The sequence below is a fragment of the Symphodus melops genome, assembly GCF_947650265.1.
Source record: "Symphodus melops genome assembly, chromosome: 14".
In the NCBI taxonomy this organism is placed as follows: Eukaryota; Metazoa; Chordata; class Actinopteri; order Labriformes; family Labridae; genus Symphodus; species Symphodus melops.
The window spans coordinates 18,028,914-18,049,984 of record NC_136704.1 but is presented as its reverse complement, the minus strand read 5'-3'; the positions used below and the strand labels follow the sequence as shown (position 1 = coordinate 18,049,984).

The 21,071-nt window shown below is 38.7% G+C and overlaps 2 protein-coding genes and 1 long non-coding RNA gene across 3 annotated transcripts in view; 2 read left to right on the top strand and 1 right to left on the bottom strand.

The window, feature by feature from the left end:
• Positions 1 to 21,062, top strand: part of LOC306835406 — a 145,954-nt gene extending 124,892 nt beyond the window's left edge. The window contains exons 2-3 of the long non-coding RNA XR_013780639.1: positions 17,752 to 20,879; positions 20,922 to 21,062. This is a non-coding gene — a long non-coding RNA (uncharacterized lncRNA). The remainder of the gene's footprint in view (positions 1 to 17,751; positions 20,880 to 20,921) is intronic.
• On the bottom strand, positions 863 to 10,423 carry riok3 (RIO kinase 3 (yeast)). The gene is made up of 13 exons (XM_079361455.1): positions 10,080 to 10,423; positions 8,585 to 8,700; positions 8,205 to 8,350; positions 7,581 to 7,688; positions 7,060 to 7,169; positions 6,466 to 6,609; positions 6,258 to 6,385; positions 5,447 to 5,629; positions 4,735 to 4,894; positions 4,075 to 4,155; positions 3,593 to 3,682; positions 2,960 to 3,073; positions 863 to 2,652 (listed from the first exon to the last, which is right to left on the bottom strand). Exons 1-13 carry the CDS (start codon positions 10,113 to 10,115, stop codon positions 2,539 to 2,541), a joined length of 1,530 nt encoding a protein of 509 aa, XP_079217581.1. The 5' UTR covers positions 10,116 to 10,423; the 3' UTR covers positions 863 to 2,538.
• LOC306835399 (clavesin-1-like) lies at positions 14,339 to 20,023 on the top strand. Its single transcript, XM_079361901.1, has 7 exons — positions 14,339 to 14,665; positions 15,040 to 15,210; positions 15,326 to 15,444; positions 16,076 to 16,250; positions 16,431 to 16,541; positions 16,647 to 16,870; positions 17,562 to 20,023. The coding sequence occupies exons 1-7, from the start codon at positions 14,564 to 14,566 to the stop codon at positions 17,638 to 17,640; spliced, it is 981 nt and encodes a 326-aa protein (XP_079218027.1). The 5' UTR covers positions 14,339 to 14,563; the 3' UTR covers positions 17,641 to 20,023.
• Positions 21,063 to 21,071: the final 9 nt, after the last annotated feature.

Below are 21,071 nucleotides of genomic sequence, written 5' to 3'. Positions count from 1 at the left end.
TTCACAGTAAAACGTAACAAATTAAAAAGATTTCATGGTAACTTATACATTTGTTTTAGCACCAACATACTTTTATTTTTCCGAAACCAGATTCTAACATTGAAATTAAACTTCCAAAATGTATTATTTTCTTTCCTGTGGTCACATCATAATCATGTAAGCTGAATATTTTGGGGGTTTTAAATAAAACGAGACATTTTTAAAAATAAAATTGTATTAATGATTCTTTGACAATTTCAATACCCCCCAAAACTAATCAATGATCACAACAAATATACATAACATCCTGCTTTCCTGATTACAAAAGCTCTAGAGTCATATTTTAATCAGTTTTGTACGATATTGCGTACATTTTTTTAAAGTTTTTCTGGAGATCTCCACTAATTGAATTAATGTCTCCGTTCTCTTAAGAGCTCCTCTTCAGTCTTTTAAGAGAATGAGAAATTGACTGACATTCACTCATTAACACTGGAAAACACAAGTTAAAAAATATGTACGGGTGTTCCCTTTGTGCTTCAATACTTTTTAAGTCGTTTAATAATAATGTAATAAATATTCTTGAATCCTTCACAGCTCTCCATTTAAGTCATGTAAATTGTTAATATTTCAGACACTCCATACTTCAATATTTCAAGTGCTTGATGGTTTTTCTTCTGTTCCAACAATTTCCCTGACTAGTATTTTATTATGAAGGAACCAGGCGGATTTTTTTTTTCTGCCGATGAGTCATGTGGTTGTATGACCATCACGTGTGAAGGGAAATATGTCACTTTTTATTAAGTAGATCAAACATAAGAGATTTCAACTGATACGTTTAACATATATTCATTCTTTTTTTAAAATAAAAAAATAAGGAGACAAATTTCATCTTTATCTTTTATTGTCACCACAATTTAAGAGAAGAAATCCACCATGAACCAGCATCATGAGAGAAAATGGTTTTATCCATTGAGCTCAGAAAAGACATCAAGTGATCGACCATGAAGAAAGCAGATTATTTGATATAACGTCAAACAATCTAAGAGCTACACGTGCAAAAACTACTGTTTCTCATCTTTTACATATGATGCTGCCTTTGATGACTTTTATTAACTTGCATTTGTCTGACAGTACTAACAATTAGTTTTCTCTTTCAATTTCAAGTGTAAACTAAATATGCATTAACCCCCTGCTTAAGCTTCCACACACACAGGACCAAACTGCTGCGACTTCTCACACCTGTCCCTCCGTATCTGACCCAGAAATGACCAAAAAAAAGTGCAGAGGAAGTAAGACAAAATAAAATGAACCAAAAAGAAAAACAGAAATGAATCACGCCTCCCTCATATTTTCAAGGTGTCTCAAACCTTTCCCATTAAGGACATCTCTTTTTTTTCAGCTGAAGTTAAAAGTAAATCAAATCTTCCTGATGCATTTTTTTTTGCATCAGACTGAAGTATTGTTGATTCTTTGGGAAAAAACTAAGGTTGTCAAGATTTGTATTACTTCAAAACATATTTATTTTTACAGATTTTTATACAATACTTCCTGTTTTTTTAAATTATCTATAATATTGAAAAGTGCTCCATGTATTTTCTAAGACACATGCTTAGGAGAGGAAGCAAGGAAACTCCTGCTCAGTCATCGCACGCTGCAAAAATGAATTGGCAACCACCTATTTGTGCAATTTAGACATTGTGCACTTTTCAGATAATTAAAAACACAAAATTACCCAATAGGACCTATTTTTGCTGCTGTGTTATGAATAAGATTTAATTTCTCCATGTATCACAAGGAAGTTAAACTTTCTGGTATCCAGACAAGCCTCCTCTTTAATAATGTGTTCTTGTTTTTGTTTTGTTTTCTCCTTGATGGAGCTACAGGATGAATAAAACCTTTTTATCTCCTCTGGATAAGTGAACCAAAGGTTGTACTTTTTCAAACCACGTGCTTTAAAACGATATACAATTCCTTTCATGACTGACAGTATTAAACTTGCACAAGTGGCGACGATATCGGAACATTTATGATCAAATCTACGTTTTTAAATGCGGTATCGTGACAACCTTAGTTTATCCCTCATGTTCCTCAAGTTCATTCGGACACAGCGTCCATCTTCAAAAAGAAATTTCAGTTAAGATTTAAATAATCTCTAAGAGTTTAAGCAAAGCTGAAATTGTTTATATTTTCCATCCAGCAGGATGAAGGAGGAACTGTTTGAGGTCATGATTCTTAAAAAAGAAAACTGAGCAGAGTGTGGGTCAGTATCGGCAGGAGGATTAGTGATGAGGTCACAGCCTCAGCAAACTCTGTCGGTGCCTCTCAGCAGCCAGAACGCTCAGACTTCAACATCCAACAGAGTGAAACTCGTCCCTCCTGCAGCCAGGAGGAGGCGCTCCATCCTGCCTCAGTAAAAGAGGCGGTTGTTGTTGGAGTTGGGTCTTAACAGGGTGGTGGGAGAGTTGGAGGGAGAGGATCCGGGTCCTCCTCCGTTCATCTCCTCGTTGCGGCGTTTTCAACACGGCGGGATCGTGAAGAGAGAGCGAGCTGGGCGGGGCGTTAATCATCGGCGTCGGGTTCTAAAGGAGGGCCGCAGTCTTCAGAGGAGATGGGGAAGGTTTTCTTTCCTCGCTTCTGCACGTGGTCTTCATTCCTCTTCTCCAACGCCACAATCTGTCAAGGACAGCAGAGAACATTTTCATCTACACGTGCTGAATGTCCGCATAAAGTCAGGGTGAACCAATGAGAACACAGCTGTGTGTAACTGCCTTATTTCATGTTCTGTTTCTTCTTCTCCTGTGGTGTTACTTTTGTCTTTATATGCGATTTGAAAAAAAAAAAAAAAAATCTTTAAACAAAACAGATGAGACTACATGAAAGTAAGAAAACAAAATAGAACCTCACAAAATGAAGACTGAGCGACTTGTGGTGGTGTTTTTACTCTTTCAAAGTTTAGTTGATTTTTTTTTTAGCGCGTTACCTCGGACATGAACTCAGCCTCGTCCTCGGCGCCAACGGGGATGTCCAGGTTGCTCACAGCGTTGAAAAGCTCATACACACTCATCGCCTCACTCACTCCTCTCTTCTGGAAGAACTGTGACACAAACACCAAATTAAAGATGGTTATTTTAACAATCATATCATGCAATTACAGTCATTTAAGAAGCAGTATCATAATTTCAAGGAAACTGCAGATACCAGAAAAACTAATCAACTTAAAAAAAAACATTTTCTCGCTGGTAAGTATTTTATGTGCTTTTGGGCAAAACTAAACACCTTAGTGGAAGTTTAATCTCCGAGCAAAGTGAGAGAGAATCTGGTTACTTCAACACAGTGTTTTTGTTTAGTTTGTATAAATTCAATCTGTAGGTTTTTAACAATAAGATCAGGAAAGTCAAACTAAAACTAAATGTTTTCCTTTGAGAGGAAATATAAACAACAAATGTAATCAATAAGAAACCAACGTTCCTTAGAAGATTACTTCTGAACTTGTTTTTTTACAGACACTTTCTGAGGTTTACATAAAGAGATTAACAGAACCTTTCTTTCCTTATTTTTCTAATTTTCATGTGAATCACTTAGACATGAGGCTCCATCACGTCGAAGAAGTTACCGTTGAAACGTTCCTGCAGTCTCTGAAGAGGAACTCCAGGCCGTGAGGGTGGGTGGGCTCAATGGACTGACTGACATCAATCAACCAAACCTACAACACACACACACACAGACACCAGAATGACACTGTGCTGGGCGTCCCTCGGACAGATTTGATTTTAAAAAAACAAATGTAAAGTCAGCAGTTTGAACAGAAGCTTAAAAAAGAAACGAGGACGAGAGATATGAGAGGTAGGAGGATGAAAAAGATGAGAGAGGTAGGAGGTAAAAAGAGCAACAATATAAAGTGCAACAGAGCAGAAAAGACAGGAGGTAAACAGAAGATGAGAAGAAGACTTCTTCAGGACTCCCTTAAAAAAGAGGTTTTTAACATCAATGGGACTTTTTCTGGATTTAAAAAAAAAAGAAGAAGAAGATTCGGAGGAAGGAAGAAAGAAAATCACGATGTAGCAAACAGTAAATGGAGCAGACAGAGGAGGGTACCTTTCCTTCGTGCCACAGCATGTTGTATTCACTCAGATCAGCATGAACCAGATTACACTCCTGATACAACACCTGCATCATCTGCACACAGTAAACACAGAGTTCAGAATAATGAAGTTAAACTGTTATAAAACGTGACCAAAAACACGTCTGACACTGGGAGCTGTGTTTTTGTAAAACATGCACCAGTTTAAGACCTTCAGTTATTAATCCCATGGCTGCAACACGCAGAATAAGGCGGAGTTTAGTCAGCTTTTTGAATGGCAGCAAATAATCACATCTGATGTCCTCCGTGGTCAAATTGACCCCCACTGGTTAATTAAAAAATCACTAGTACAGGTGACTGAGCTTTTTTGTTGTTGTTGTCGTCATAACTATTGCTTGACCCCACACATCAATTTGGGTCAATTTGACCCCAGAAGACAACGGGAGCTATACAATTTAATAAAACATGCATACTTTAATCACATTACTTTAAATTTGGTGTATTAATGAAGACGATAGCATCGAACAACCTCCATTATTTTCAGACCAATTGATGACTATAAAACATATTTGACGGCAAAAGATTTACTGTAAGGTCAGAGGTAACTCCAGGACAACAGGAAAAGTTGAAAGAAAGAAAACGTTCCGAGTGTGTCTGGAGTTCAGCGTACTCACATGTAGGACCTGGTAGAACGCGTTCTTCATGTCCTCTGAGCTCAACGTGACGTCTTTGAGTTTGGGGGCAGGGATGTGATCTTTACCGATGAACGACATCACCAGGATGTGTTTCTTATACAGCACCACCTCTGGACAGGGGATCTCCGCCTTCTTCATCCTGAAAACAGACGCAGTCACTTCAGACGTCTGTGAACGTTTGCTGGCAGTTTTCAATAAGAGCTAAAATAACTCGGACAAAACTGTTGAAGTGTGTGGCTGTGGAGACAAGATATTTAAATGTTTTCTTCCATCTTTAACATAGACGGGCAGGGAAACTATTTTTGTTATAAAATAAAAAGTTTAACATTATTTGATGTCCTCTGCACGCAGTTAGGACTCTATCTGGAAAATCTGCCAGAATAAAAAAAAAAAAAAAACTCAATATTTCCATGATGTATTTGGCTTTAAGTAATCACAGGGATTCATGAGTTGAAGATGTGCTCCTCTGAGGTGGGGAAATGATTTACACACTGTAAAATAAATGAGTCAAATATTTGAATAGATAAGAAACATGACTCGAGATATACACGATAAAAGGCTGCTGTTCATGACAGAAAATTACAGTCCATGGCCATCATGCTCTTTATAGGCACACAGGCCCTTACTAAGTCTAAACTAGTAAAGTGTAGGTGTACTTTAAAGAAGAGAGAGCGGTCCTATTAGTGGTTACCTGGCCAAGTTGTGCATCTCCTTCTCGGCCCACAGCCTGATGACCTTGCGTGGGTTCAGCTTGCTGAAGCGTTCCTTGAAGCGGTAGTCGTCTTTGATGTAGCGGTCTCTGTTCTTAAACTCGTTCAGCGTCGTCTTGAAAACCTTCAGCACCACCTCGTCGGGAACGGGCTGCTCCTCCAGACTAACACACACACACAAGAAGAAATGAATTAACAAGTCAGACGCTGTCAGTCAGTCTCTGTTCCACACCTGACTTAAGGTGTTTCTTCTCTCTCTCTTAGTGAAGACAACAACAACTCTTATTCCTCCAAGTGTTTCTTTAGAGGGGAATACTTTCCTCCACAGGCTCTTCTTTTCTTACATATTTCACGTCTACATGACAAAGAGATAAATGGCCATTGTGACAGTGTACACTGCATGAGTGACGACCCACAAATGATTATGATACAGAAGGGTAAAAAGACTTTTTGTATTCTGTTTTAAGAGAGTGATGTCACCACTGTTTTTTTGTGAAATATCATCTTCCTCTGGAACAAAAAGCTCCATCTCTGTAAGGATCCTTTCTGTTGTGTTGTCAGACACGGAGTATAAAAATGTGAGCCCGTCCGGGAGGAAAAAACAGCAACTTTGAGCAGATACACTTTGATACATGCAGGTTTACGTTGCAGCCTGTTTCACTTCTGCAAGCTGAACAAATCTACAGGAGCACTTCTAAAACCTGTTGAACAAAAAATATAAAGTTCTGGATTTCCTTAAAAGAGCCTTCAGGGTTGAAGACGACTTCACTCCATCCACTAACATCCACTCACCTCCCTCCATTAGCGTGGAAGACGACAGACTCTTTTCCCGTGCTGATGCATCCGTTAATGTTCTCCAGCACGCCAGAGTTCACCATCTTATACATGAGCAGACGAGTGCGAGGGTCCACGGCTTGTTCCTGCAGAGACAGCGGTTGAGTTTGATGGCAAAACAAATACTCGTGTGCATCTTTAGTCAATCAAGTGTTTATGCACGCACAGCTGTGGAGTGCTCCTTCTTCTCGTGCAGTCTGGCGCTGCGTCTCTGCTCGCTGTGGCAGTGCTGCTTCAGAGAGTTGAACACCTGGTTGGACAACTTCAGGTCCATCCCCAACCCGTCACCGACGTGGACCTCAGGAGCAAACTGGAGGAGGAACAGAAGGGGAGAGGATACAGTTACAAATACAGATACAAATGACACGGCACAAGTTAAACGCACAAAAATCTGCAGATCAATCATCTGCTTGTCAACATTTTAACACCAATCTTAATTATTTCAAAGATCAATAGTATCTGGAAGTACCAATGTCTTAAAAAAATAAAAATTAAAAAATCAGTCATATTTTTACTAAAACCTGCCACGAGGGAAGAAAAGAAGAAAAAGTGAAAGAAAAGAAAAGAGTCTAAATTTCACAAATACGCTGACAACCCAAACTTTCCATCCTTTTTTATTAAATAAAAACAAATGACTCATATTGGGTTTCTCTGGCCTCTATTTTGTATCATAGTTTCATATCAGGCATCACTATTGTTTGTTTTTCACTAGTATTGTAGAATTTGAGTATCTTGACAACCCTATTAAAAGTAGTCTTACGTTGTCCATGCGCGCCGTGTTCTTGCGTCCACACATCACCTCATCGTGTTTGGTTGTGATGTTTTTGCCTTTGCCCGTGAAGCCTCTCCTGGGTGTCGTCTGGGGTTTATCTGATCAAACAGAGACATTTCAAATGTGACTTCTTTAGTTCGTGGACTGACTCTTAAAAACTCAAACACCTTCATGGTAAATATCTCTTTGCGTATGAACTTCAGACTTGGTAGCTGTCCTGTAAGTCAGCGAGGTAGACTCCCAGCTGGGACAACGCCCTCAGTATCTGCACTGTATTTCCTTGCTTTATTTAACCTTCTGGTTTGCTCAATTTGAACCTGAGTCTCTTCTCTACCTTCTCTAAGAAAACCAACACGCACAAGGTGACTTAAAAAACCCTAAACAACCAGCTTGAAGAAACTAGTCTCCACTTGATAAGAAAGATCTGCCTGTTACCTTGTAAAGATGAATAAATGAGTCTCAGTGGAAGCTGAACATTGTGCGTGTTGTTTTAAGGTGATTCCTGTTACCAGCTTTGTAGGGGTCGTGTCTCGTGTCCTGCCAGTCCACCTCGTCCTCGGAGCTGTCGCTGTCTTCATATGGATGGACCATACGGTAGTTCTCAAAAGAGATGGACACTGTAAACAAACAAAACACATTCTTACTATCCTGAATCATTTAGTCATATTTTAATCCTGTGCATTTATTCAATAAACCAGCAGAATTATGTACAGGCTCCAAAATTAACTGTTTGACTCACTAACCAAGGTGAAAATAATCCATCAACTAAGCATCACTGTTTACTGGTGTTTTTGTGTTACCTGCACATTGTGCAGTAGTTAAACAAACTGTTTGACCAGATCACATGTGTTCCCAATAGTAGAAGTAACTCTGTATTCGGATCATGGATTAGCTGCCTTGTCTTTCAATATTTAAAACATACACAAATATATATGCAAATCAAAAAAACAAAGAAATGAATGAAGGCTACTATTATCAGTCTGTTTGCTCATTAAACATGCCTCTAGTGCTCGAGTATTTTGGTAAAAGCACCCTCCAAAAAAATGGGGAAATGTACTCGCATTTGGCAGTTGTAAGTTCATTTAGGACCCCGATTAAAAGAGTTTCTTTAAGGCCCTCTGCTGAAGTTCTACCTTTGCTGTCTCCATTGAACTTCTTCTCCTCCAGTCGGAGCTGATTATCAAACTCGCGGTCAAACTGCATCTGCAGCATCTGAGCGAGCATCAGGTCACTGGTTGTATCACCAGCGTCCTCTGACAGCAACAGATCTGCTGCTGGACTGAAAGACAGAAAGACAGAAGTTAGTAAAGACAGGAGATATTCAGAGGGACACAAAGATTGAGAAATGTTACACTGCTGAAAATCTGTTTAAAATAGTTTATTTGTTTGAGTTAAACTGGAGGGAGGTTTAAAACTTAAGTGATATCGCAAACAAAAAATAATAAATGTTTATAAAGAAAGAGTCTGAAAACAAATATTACACACACACACAAACACAGATTTAATGACATACTCTGTGAGCGTCGGGAAGGCGTTGTTCTCATCATCCAGCTGTTTGGCCAGCTGCTCGCTCATCACATCAGTCAGTGAGCAGGACGGAGCCGCCGGGGCCACTGAACCCCACGGACTCTGGAAACACACACAAAAAAAAAAAAACTTTATTCTGACTACAAATTCTTCCTGAGCTGAGCAAAAAGCGTTTGTGGTTCAGGGAAGATTTTTGTATGTCACATCTTTTCTTCTACCACTTTTACTTCCTAAAAGAGACACAAGATTTTTTTATTGCTCTGTAAGGCGACCTTCAGTGCCCTGAAAGGCGCCCTTAAATAAAATTTATTATTACAAGATGGACACCGAGTCACTGCCTCTAAACTGCATATAATGCCTTGGTTTCTGCACATGCCTCTGCCCCAGGTACCCGGCAACATTATTTTACTTGTTAAGTTATTCTGCCTCATCTGTACTTCTGAAGTTCCCAAAAACTCCACAGTGCACTACTTTTAAGAAACATTTACAGCTTTAACCCCAGATGGAAAATCCAGTGTGCTTTTGGTGAAAAAAAAAATAAGATCAAATAAAAGCAAAACCTATTTTGAGTCATTACTTTGTCATTTGGAGTTTTTTTTTTAGGGGAAAAACATCATATGAATAATATGAATCACGTTTTGTTTGGTAAACGGTCTGACATTTTCTTTTTAGGGCCTGTTACCAAGATTTATCCACAACAGAAATGTGCCTTGTGATTGATTTAAGTTTTTATTTCTCGAGGAATAGTGCAAAAGAAATATAGCTCAAACAAAAAGCTCCACATTGGATAGAAAAGTTAAATATGCACAGTAATGTCCAACATATTCACCACATAGTGAAGACGAGAGGGAAATAAAGGTGTATCATTTAGTTTAACACAAACATGTACCCAAAGTAGATATAAATGTCTTTGACCTCATGTTGCCTTGTGAGTAATCAATCAAACAAAACAATATAATCCCCGTCTGAGTCATATTTTAGACTGAGACATGTTCAGGCATGCTCCTGTTTAGACACGCCCCCCGTGACGCTTTGACGTGAAACGTCGTGTAATTAAGGCCACGCCCACCACACTTAAAACCTAAATTATAGAAACTCCCGTTATCTCTTTCATTGTGTTTAATTTAAATTGACCCAGAAATATACTTCACAAAAGAATAGTACTTTAAATATTAATAAAATGAACATGATAATATGGCAGGCTGTAAAGAAAGACTGACGATATTAGTTACCATATATACTCATTAAAGACAACACTGAAATAGATGAAACTTTGAAGACTGTTGTGCCAACATATCTTTAATCGTCCCTCCGACAGCTGCAGAGTAAATATATGTCAGTGTGTGTGTTCTGTGTGGCCTTTAAAGGAGAGGACTGTCACAGAGGCCATGTTAGATATCACCACACAGCAGCTAACAGGCTAATGCTTCTTAAATTGTTTAGCTGACATGACAAAAAAAGATCCAGATAATGACACTTACCTTTGGTGTTTGTGCTGTGACTCCCGCTTGATCCATGGTGTCGACAATGTTTAATCAGATCTTTCCTTGACGAGTGAATGGTGGCTAGCTGCTGAGCTAACGTTAGACCGCTGTGAGGGCAGAGTCCTAAAAATGAGTCTAAAGAACAACGAGCAGCGCGTGACAGGTCCTGTAGACGATTCTAGAAATGTCGCTGAAGATAGGAGAAGTTGATTTAAAATTTAGTAACAACTGTTTTTAAAATAACCAAAGGTTGACAGGAGGTAGAGAGGCGTTCAGTGAGGAGTTCACCAGCTGACTGACTGAAACCTTAGCACAACACAAGCGGAAATACGTCACCAGCCGTCACAGGGAGGAGGTTATGGAGGAGGTCTTCATTCATTATTATAAAATCCCTTATTTGTTTTTGTTTTTTTTAAATAAAAGGGGTCCTTTGTTAATCATATTTAAACGCTACATTGTCTAATAGAAATAATTGCTGTCAACATTAACTAGTTTATTGCCATTAATTAAAGGTGCCTTATGTTGTGTATTTAGTAGCAAACAATTGTTTCACTTTTCCAACTTTCAAATTTCACTACTAAATCTAGAGTGTACCTTTAAGGTCTAAAATTGATGTAGTCATTTATTTATTTATTTACAAAATTCAAATAAATGTCTAACATTTTTTATCTGTGCGTACAATTTAAAATTGAATCATTTGACAGCCCTAATAATAATATGAAATCTACATAAAATATGATGTAAAAACGTTGGTTTGACAAAAAAGGATTTGTAGCCTACTTGACGAAATTAAATTGTGTTTAGTCCACTTTCTGTGGTCCAAATACATGTATGCGTGTACCTGTGCGCGCGAATTCACAATCTATGGGCGTGTTTTTATTATATCTATGGTCATAACCATAGATATATCTGGTCCCAACCTCTGAGGGGTTTTTTTTTGCGCGCACATCCTACAATCTGTCCAGGTTGACTCGTGAACGCGCTCGGCCGTCAGCTGCCGTCACACAGACTGAAGCGTTCAAGAGTGCAAAGTCCCATACCGTTTATTAGATAAAGAGCGGAAACATAACTCCACAATAAGAGCCTGTGTTTTTTTACGACATGCTTTAAAGTGGTTTATTTCTTGCTCGTCTTAAATGATAAACTACAGATTAAAAGAAACACAATGTTTCATAGTCGCCTGACCCAGAATTCAGAATAAATCTAAAAATAAATATATTTGTTTATTTTATGTTATCTTAAGTATACATGTAAACATTATGGTGGGGCTATGTAAAGAGTGTGCACCTATTTGTTTAATAGACTAATCAGTTTAAGTAGACCTACATATAATTAATAAATGAGCAGGTGATATTTAAAAAAAAAAAAGTCCTCTCACATAAGTTAGACTTAAACCTTGACCCTTTGCTATGTTGATGGTCAAGCAGGTAGGTTGCGCCTCATGTGCGAAGACGATAGTCCTCTTAGCCAGTAGACCAGGTTAAAGTCCAACCTGTAACCCCCCCATGTCATTCCACACTGCCTCCCTCCACTCTCCCTGATTTCTGACTCTATCCAACTTATCAAATAAAGATAAGATATTACTTTAATGAATTTCAATACAAGAAGAGTAACATAAGAACAATTCACAAAAACAATGTAGAAAAAGTAACAATTGCTAATCTCCCCTCCCATCCCATATCTAAAAAAACAAAAGCACTCTTTTCACTTCAATGTGAGCTCATTTAATCAAAAGGACCAAGCCTGTACGACTAAGTCTCAGCCGTATGAAACCATTATTTTGAAAGACACGATAGGAAGTCGTACTGTTTGCATATGAGACTTGTCAGTTTGGGAGCATCCTGACGTCTTCTCGGAGCACAAAGTGAAAACGCATCATCGTCCTCCTCACACGTTACGATGCCCACTCGGATCCACAAGGACAGGCTGTAATCCCCTCTGACGCCCTCAGGGACATTTTGTTTCCTCTAAGAATTTATTTTTCAATGTCTTTTCGTTGTTAATTTTCTCAGAAACCTTTTTTTTTTTGTCCGCGGGATACCGATGGCCACCTCCGCCACCATCCTCAGCATCAGCACCACCACCGGAGGGCCGTCGGGCCAGCCAGGACGACCGGGATCCAACCAGCACACCTAGCAGCTCCTTCGACTGTGAGTATTTTAAATTATTTCCATTTTAAATTAAAATAAAAGCTGACAGAACCTGTTTACTCGGATCAATCTCCTCACTTGTGGATGATATTAATACATGTTGCCCCCTTTATGAGGACATTTGGTGAGCCTACTTACACGCACACACTGCCTACACATCATAAGTGTCATTTTTATTATGAACTGTCAGATCATCATTAAACTGTTTTCATCAATATGCAAGACTCAACATTGAAGTTTCAATATTTTCCCCTAATATGATGACCGAATTGAATTAGCAGAGAAACATCCAGACAGCTCAGGTTGTGTTATTTTCCTTTATGTTAAATCTCAGAGCTTGAAATGTAAAATTCAGCCCCAAGGGACCTTCAAGTGCCTCTGTGGACATCTGACACAATTAAAGCGAGCGGCAGATGGGGTGGACTTGTGGGCGGGGGGTTGGGGTGAAAGGGGGAAAGGCATGGGGGTCATCTGAGGCTCAGACCTCCATTATGATATGGAGATAAAGAAAAGATCAAAACTACTAATGGTTGAATGGTTGAGCAGCAGCAGAAAAACAAACCCATGCATGTTACCTCTATTTTACTGAAATAAAAATAACTAACTAATGATCTATACTTTTGAAAACTGTGGAAGCTTTAAACAGTTCTGATCAAACTTCAACCTATTTTTCAAATTGTACAAATATATGTTTGCACTGAAACGCTGCCAATATTTTTGTACAAATTGAAGTTTGCTTACAATTTTTGATAATAGAAACTTAGAAATTCCCCAAGTTGAGTGCTTAGGACTTATTTTTCTCTTTTCATGGTATCAAAACAGGAATTCAATTGTTAGATTATAAGCACTATTACTTGAAAGTTTTAAAATTCACTTTCTTTTGCTTTTGGTAATGATTATGATGATAATGGAAGTTGTGTTGTTTCAAAACATTAGGTTACACATTTTTTTGTCTTTTTGAATGCTAACATTAACTCCTTTATAAATTGAGCAAAAGTCAAAATCGGTTTTCTGCTTTTACTAATATCTTTTTTTACTGTACGTTTCATTCTCTATGACAAGTACATATTTTTGGTTTGTGAAAAACAAAAAACAAATGTGGACATCATTTAGGCCTTTCAGAAAACAAAAAACTTTCCACTAAAAATTCCACAAATTTTACAATATTCTGTTTTCCAAACAGCTAATCAAATCAACAAGAATGTGATTGATGGATCAAGCCCTGGCATCTAATTTTAAGTTTTAAAAAAGTACGCTATAAGACTAAAAAAAGTAAATATAAGATATAAACTTAAAAAATCTGCATTTTCAAGAATATTGTTTTTTCAAATGTACAATTATTCTAGTCCCACTCAGATATTGATGACAATTTGCACCTTTATTGTACCTATACATATATGTATACTCCTGTTTACCTATTCTTGTCTGTTCTGTTTCTTTCATTAAAGCAGCTAAGAATTAAGTTTAAAACATTTCTACCAGTCCATCAAGCACCATTTTCTACTGTACAACAAGAAATACAAATTACGTTGAATAAGACAAAACCGCCTCCTTGAAAAAATGTCATGTATGTCAACTGTTCTTCTTTCCTCTCTGTTTCAGATTGAGGACCTTGGCGTTAGATGATCTGCCTTAACTGACCTTTCTCTCTTCTGACGGGTCACAACCTCTGTGCAGAACAACAGGACTCTTCATCATCATCATCATCATCATCATCATCATTAAGCCTCCAGCTCTGAGCAGCCAAACATGACGAAGTGGAGCATCAACGTTGTCTTATGAAAATCTGAAACCAAATTCTGAAAAAATGACTGAGAGCAGGAGGAGGCGGAGGGAGGTGTGAAACGCCAAACAGAGAGAAAATCTGGACAAACAGGATGTGGATGTGGATTTGGCATTTACCCTGAATGTGATGAAACAAGTTGATGCCATGACAGAAGATTTGTGAACCTCTTCAGCAGACTCAGCATTTCAATTCAGCATCAAAAACCAAAAACAGGGATAAAAGCTTCCAATAATGTAGAAGTAGACAGCAGAGTCGATTGTTCATTCATAAGCTGTTTCTGTTGGACAACTGTCCGATAATGACGACCACGATTGTCTCTCATTTTAATGACTGCTTCACAACCAAATCAAAAAGTTGAGCCACAGAAGATTGTATAACAAATCAATCAGCAGACTGGAAATCTTCGTCTGGGATTTTACAAAAGTCGGAATAAAACCTGACACTCCTAAGACATAAAAAGTGGAAAAACGAGCTCCTGATTTTGGGTCAGGAGACTGCGAAGAAACACATTTTGGACCTTAGTAGCCACACCAGAGTGAGACCCCATGATGACCCATCTACACGCCGGTCTGAGCTCAGAGACGACGGAGAAGGCTCGCTTAGAGCTGAATGAAAACCCAGACACTCTGCACTCGGACATCCAGCAGGTATGGCAACCTACTGTGATTAGCTAATGTTAGCATACTAATGGTAATATTTAAAATATTTAAAATAAGCTAAAATAAAACTTTAATGGATGAAAATAAATCCAACGCTGTAGAACAACAAAAAAACAAAAACAAACCAAACAATACCTCAAGTTGAGCCAATGTCCAAAAGTGAAATATTATTTTTAGGGAATGGGGTCCAAGGTTAATTTCCTATTTTTTCTTGTTGTCAATTTCCTGCAATGAAAATCAGACAATGTCTTGCTTTTACTCAACAGTTTTCAGATTACATTTCTCATTCAAGATGTTGCAGTAGAGCTGAAGGTGAACTTAATGATACCTACGCTCTTGTTTTGTCCTGTGTTTACATCAAGGTCCGGGACATGATTGTCACACGGCCCGACATCGGTTTTCTGCGGACCGATGACGACTTCATCCTCCGTTTCCTGAGAGCCAGAAAGTTTGACCAGGTGGAGACCTTCAGGCTGCTGGCCCAGTACTTCCAGTTCAGACAACAGAACCTTGACATGTTTCAGAGCTTCAAGGTCTGTTTTAACTGTTCAAAGAAAAAGATTGAGACCAACATGTTTAATATTAGCTCTTGAAATACTCAGCATCCTAGTCAGTGGCCTTCTTTGATTGGAGTAAAATGTGTTACAGGTGGATGACCCAGGTATTAAGCGGGCACTGATGGATGGTTTTCCAGGCGTACTGGAGACTCCAGACCAACATGGCCGAAAAATCCTCATCTTGTTTGCCTCCAATTGGGACCAGAGCAGGTAACAAACACACACACGCACACGCACACGCACACACACACACACACACACACACACACACACACACACACACACACACACACACACACACACACACACACACACACACACACACACACACACACACACACACACACACACACACACACACACACACACACAATGGCCCCATGTTTTACACGTCGAGCACAAACACACATACATTTAGTAACACTTAGCCCAAACTCACTTTCCCCCACAGTGTGACTTTGTAAACACATTAAGGTCCCCAAAACGTAGGTTTATGCAGCTCACACATATGTATACATCAAATATTCATTTCAATATTAAATGCAAACATGATATGTAATGATTAAAGATTTGAGGAATTGAGTTTTGTCCCCACAAATTAAACATGTTGTCTCTTACACACAAACACACGTCTATGTATTGATTGAACTCAACAAAGAGCCTAATGAGTCAGTGCTGTACTTACACTAAAAATAGACAAGAACACAAAACGCCGGTTGAGTCCATTGTTGTAGTTAAGACTTACCGTCACAGCCTCTTTAACTATTGATTAGCTGTTGATTAACACCTACATACAAAATGTCTTTATCTTCCCCTCGTCCTTCTACTCCCTCTTGATCAGGAACTCGTTCACAGACATCCTGCGAGCGATCCTTCTGTCTCTGGAGGTTTTGATAGAGAACCCTGAACTTCAGATAAACGGTTTCATCCTCATCATCGACTGGAGCAATTTCTCCTTCAAACAGGCATCCAAGTTAACCCCAAACATCCTCAAACTGGCCATAGAGGGCCTTCAGGTAAAAAATAACACAAACGCCTGAACTCTGAACATCTCCTCATTTTCCTTCCTTTTCTCTTTTCCTGGACTCCTCTTATCTCCTTGTTTCCTCCGACTCATTCACCTTTCATGTCTCTTTAACTTAGCTGTTATTGCTTCGCTCCTTCAAGAAATGTCTTTCCTCTCCTTGTCTCCTCAGGACAGTTTTCCGGCCCGATTTGGAGGGATCCACTTTGTGAATCAGCCATGGTACATCCACGCCATGTACACCATCATTAAACCTTTCCTCAAGGACAAAACCAGGAAGAGGGTGAATCTCAATCATCTTCCCTACTCTCCGTTTCTGCTTTTCATTTTGATTCCCGGAGTTACCTACTTGACTCCTCCCCACATTGTCCCTCTCTCCCTTCCTCAGATCTTCCTTCACGGCAACAACCTGAACTCACTCCACCAGCTCATCCAGCCCGAGTGTTTGCCGTCGGAGTTCGGCGGGACTCTTCCTCCGTATGACATGGGAATCTGGGCACGAACGTTGCTGGGACCAGACTACAATGACGAGACGGAGTACACGCTGACCTATGATGCGCTGCACGTCAGGGAGAACTGTGGAGGTGGAGGAGAGAAGGACATGATGAAGAGGTGAGGCTGTGGAGAAAGGCTCTGGACCCCATGGTAGACGTGGGTGGCAGGAGGTGCAGTGAGGTGAATGGAAGAAGAAGACCTGAGTGTGTATGTGGTTGTGTTGATGTGCAGGAGTTCAGGGGTTCGAGGTTATAGACGGCCTTAAAGGTGAGGAGCAGAAACTTGAAGTCAATGCGGTGTTTAACTGGGAGCATGTAAAGCTGTTGAAGAACAGGAGTTAGTAGATTAATGGAGTTGGTTCTGGAAATGAAGCCAGCAGCAGAGTTCTGGATCAGTTAATGTTTGTGTAAGGACTTCAGAGCGAGACCAGCAACTTCATGTTCTGTTCGGTAAAATTACTGTTTTTCTCAATGCAGTCTCAAACAGCTGTTTGTGGTTATAAAAGTCAAACAAATCTCTCGCGGGTTTCTTTCTGTAAAGCTGTCAGACACATAGAATAACAATGTTAATATCCATTCAGTTACAAAAACAACAACTTTTAGTGCACACAATTTGATCGGGAGCACTTGAACATCGAAGCCATTAGACCCTGTTTCACTGCTGCAGTCTGAAGAAATCAACTGGAGCAATTTCAGATGTTACACCACCAGATGTGTAAAAGAAAGAACCAACGTTTAAACACAGCGGAGTTCCCTTTAGAGAATGTGAATACTTTTACTTGATATCACAAACATTGTGTGTGTTTCAGGTCTCAATCGGCAGTCGATCCAGGAACTCTCCGGCCGACAGATCGAGAGACCAGCACACCTCTACTGGCCCTGGACTGAATACAAACACACACACACACACACACACACACACACACACACACATACATACATATATATAGTGAACCCACAAACACACACACACACACCCTCACACACACATACACGTAGATCCATCAGCACACAATGTACAGACACACAACACACTTCTTGATGGACAAAAAACACACAGCAAAAACACATGATCGCACCCATATTCTGTCTGTATTTAGCTACAGGATTTAAACTTGTGTCCTGATGACCTGAACTCTGGACTTCCAAAACGGGACACGATACAAATACACACAAAGTCTGTGCTGTCTCTGAGCCGTCTAATGCCTCACAGCTGAGCCTCTCTCTAGCCAGCAGCATCTGTCCTGATGTCTACGACGACGAAATCAACAACACACTCTGACGGGTGTATTTGTGTGTCATCTGTCGTCAGTCTGCACGACCATGTGCTTCAAGTATTTGTGAGAAACCAGGAGGAATGTAACGCCGTTATTGCATTTCACAAGTAATGCTTCTGATTGTTGCGGAGTCAAAAACATGAAGGATGTCGGGAAACTCTATTTAAAAACCTCGCAGAACCGCAGGGTTCGCTAAGAATGCAGTGGTGAAGAAAAGACAATTACATATATGATAATATCAACAATTAAGATCACTTAGGCTGGGTTACATCAACAAGGATTCATTCACCAAAATCAAGTTCCATCCGAGTTCATTAGTATTACTTAACATGATTATACCAAGTTTAAAAGTTAAACCAATAAATCAAATTGTCCAGGTTTTTCGCAATAAATAATGAATTTACTCATATATTTACATTTTTCACTTCTATTTAGTGGATAATACTTTGAGGCTGTATTTTATCGTAATCATTCAGTCAGTGGAGTCAGTTCATTATAAGCTGTGATTTTTGGAGCATTTTAGCAACTGGAACCTGTAAAAATATGCCAAATTAACTATCAACAGTTCAGATATGTTCTGTAGCATTTGATTTACAGATACAGAGAAGTATTGCTGGATTGCACTGGAAGTTCTGCAGAAACCATTGTCATTTTATGTACTACACTAGAGTTAGCTTAGAACTAGTTACGTCTGCAGTCCCTCATCTTAAGAAGTGTCTTCTGGCTTTCTAACTCACCAACATGCTTCAAGGTTTGATTGGTGTCTCAGCGCTTAAAATCTTTATTTTTAGTATTATTTCAAATGAATTCTATAAAAAATAACCATCAAATAGCAGAGAAATTCATGGTGAACACTACTTGAATATTGGGCTAAAATGTTTGCAACAGTATTTCCCGCTATTTTTTTATCTACTGCCCCCATGTGGCCTAAATGTATTAATGCAGCTTTAAAGTTTCATTGAGTTTTTTTCTGCATCGTAAAAATCTGAGGTGCAACAGGAAGACAAAAATTGTGGTATTTCATTCAGACTTCAGGATATTCTTTGTTGGTGTAACCCAGCATTAAATTCTAGAAAAAAAGTGTTAATGTTCACTGTTTTCTGAGCTGTGATTGTGAATATAAAATTTAAGTTTTAAGTTGCTTTCAGGTTAGTGTGTGGTACTCACAGGGCGGCTACATTACTTCCCTTAAGTTTTTATCTTCCTGCTGGAGTATTTCTAAATTATGACTTCTTCCTGAATTCAGAAAAAGTAATAAATCAATCAAGGTGGAATAAAAATTCCATATTCGTTATCGAAGGAAGGATGGGAGGCAGGATGACATGAAGGAAAAGCCACTTTGGTAGGATAATTTCACAGTTTGTCTTTCATGTTAAATAACAAAATCATATCAAGTAACAACAACTTTCTTAGGCAATTCAAAAAAAGGACGGCACTGATCACAACACTTAAACGTGATCAAATGCATGAAATCATCAAAAACTGTTCTACCAGAGTGAAACATGTCTTTCTTTTGAAGTATTGTACAAAACCACAGGATGCCAAATTTTCACCTTTAACTTTGATTGTGAAGGGAGATGTTTTATTTATTGAATCTAAATTATTTGAAGATTGTATATTATTGTTACAAGTATTACCACACTGCGAAAAAAAGTGGCTCACCTGGCTGATCTTGTCCTGAGATAATCAAAGTCAATTTATCTTCAAAAGTAATCATTTTCATTTTCTGAAAACCAGAAACAAAATCAACAACAAAACAACAAGTTCAAGATAATTTCAAGAAGAAGGAACACTTGCAGATTGATAATTGAACTTATTTATCTCAAATAATGGGAAGTATGTAAAATGTAAAGGCCATGTTTGTCATTCTTTTTGGCAGTGTGTTTGACTTGTTATCAGGGCTACACTAAGCAGTGATCTGGTCTCCACTCGACTGTAATGTAATGTATTTCCTTTCAATGAATGTATAGAAGTAAACATTTACACCAACATGACTGTGCTGTGATTCATTTCACTAGAAGAGTTTGATTTTAAGAAATCTCTAATGCAACAGTTCAGAAAAAGAAGATTGACAAATCTTGACATGAGAGACAAATGTCAAATTCAACGTTTGATAAATAAGGTGATATCAGCTCACACACAGAAGGGTTACTATATGGCTTGGGTAAAAACGTGGATTTTAAAATTTAAATATTTCAATCATCAAACAAATTAATATTAAGAAAAATAGTCACTGGGGGATTTTTAACAAGAAAAAGAGCTCCAACTCATAAAAATGTGTATTGATGATTAAAAGAAGTATTTTATTGTGGTTTTGCCGTGTGGTCAAAAGAAAAAGACAAGAAACAGCCACAGACGCCAGTGACAAGAGAATTTATTTGTCTTACTGTTTTAAAACAGAACTAGAGTGAGCAGTGATCTTACACAGTAATACCAGACATTTTTAAATCACATGTAAAAAAAGGGTGGTTAGTTCTTGCACCTAATGTACAAAGGCTGTAGCCCTTGAAGCGTGTGGCCCGGGTTCGAATCCGACCCGTGACTCCCTTAACGCACGTTATTCCACACTCCGTCTCTCCCTAATTTACAACTCTATCAGATGTCCTGCTTCTCCAATAAAAATCAAAGAAAGAATGTGATCATTTATGAACTATATCTGATACAAAACCAACACGTGTTGTTAACCTCTTCTTGAACCTCGGTGTGCACGGAGAGCTTGTCATGTGTTTTTAAATGCACCAAACTAAAATGACAACAAAGCTACGTTACCTTTTAAAAGGTGAGTTGATGGTCTGCCTCACCTCGCCAGTTGGTTAGTTTGTGTGTTATTGTGTGACTTTGATTTTTAAGGTTGTAGTGATCTGAGAAAACATTTGTGTGGCACACAAAAAGACCAAAAAGACCCACAGATTAAGGCAGCAGTAGGGTCACTGCTGCTCGTAATAAATGAAACTTTTTTTAAAGTAGTAGAAAAGCTCAAAAACTGAGTGAAACTTGAAAGTTTTCCAATAATTCTTTAAGTCTGAGGTAAATGTTTTTTAT

Excerpts from the sequence above, each read along its gene's own strand:
- riok3 (XM_079361455.1), bottom strand. The coding sequence starts at position 10,115 with ATGGATCAAGCGGGAGTCACAGCACAAACACCAAAG. Across the intron at positions 8,701-10,079 it reads TCACAGCACAAACACCAAAG|AGTCCGTGGGGTTCAGTGGC; the intron begins GTAAGTGTCATT and ends GTGTGTTTCCAG. Across the intron at positions 5,630-6,257 it reads TTCCACGCTAATGGAGGGAG|TCTGGAGGAGCAGCCCGTTC; the intron begins GTGAGTGGATGT and ends TGTGTGTGTTAG.
- LOC306835399 (XM_079361901.1), top strand. The coding sequence starts at position 14,564 with ATGATGACCCATCTACACGCCGGTCTGAGCTCAGAGACGACGGAGAAG. Across the intron at positions 14,666-15,039 it reads TGCACTCGGACATCCAGCAG|GTCCGGGACATGATTGTCAC; the intron begins GTATGGCAACCT and ends GTTTACATCAAG. Across the intron at positions 16,871-17,561 it reads GAGAAGGACATGATGAAGAG|GTCTCAATCGGCAGTCGATC; the intron begins GTGAGGCTGTGG and ends TGTGTGTTTCAG.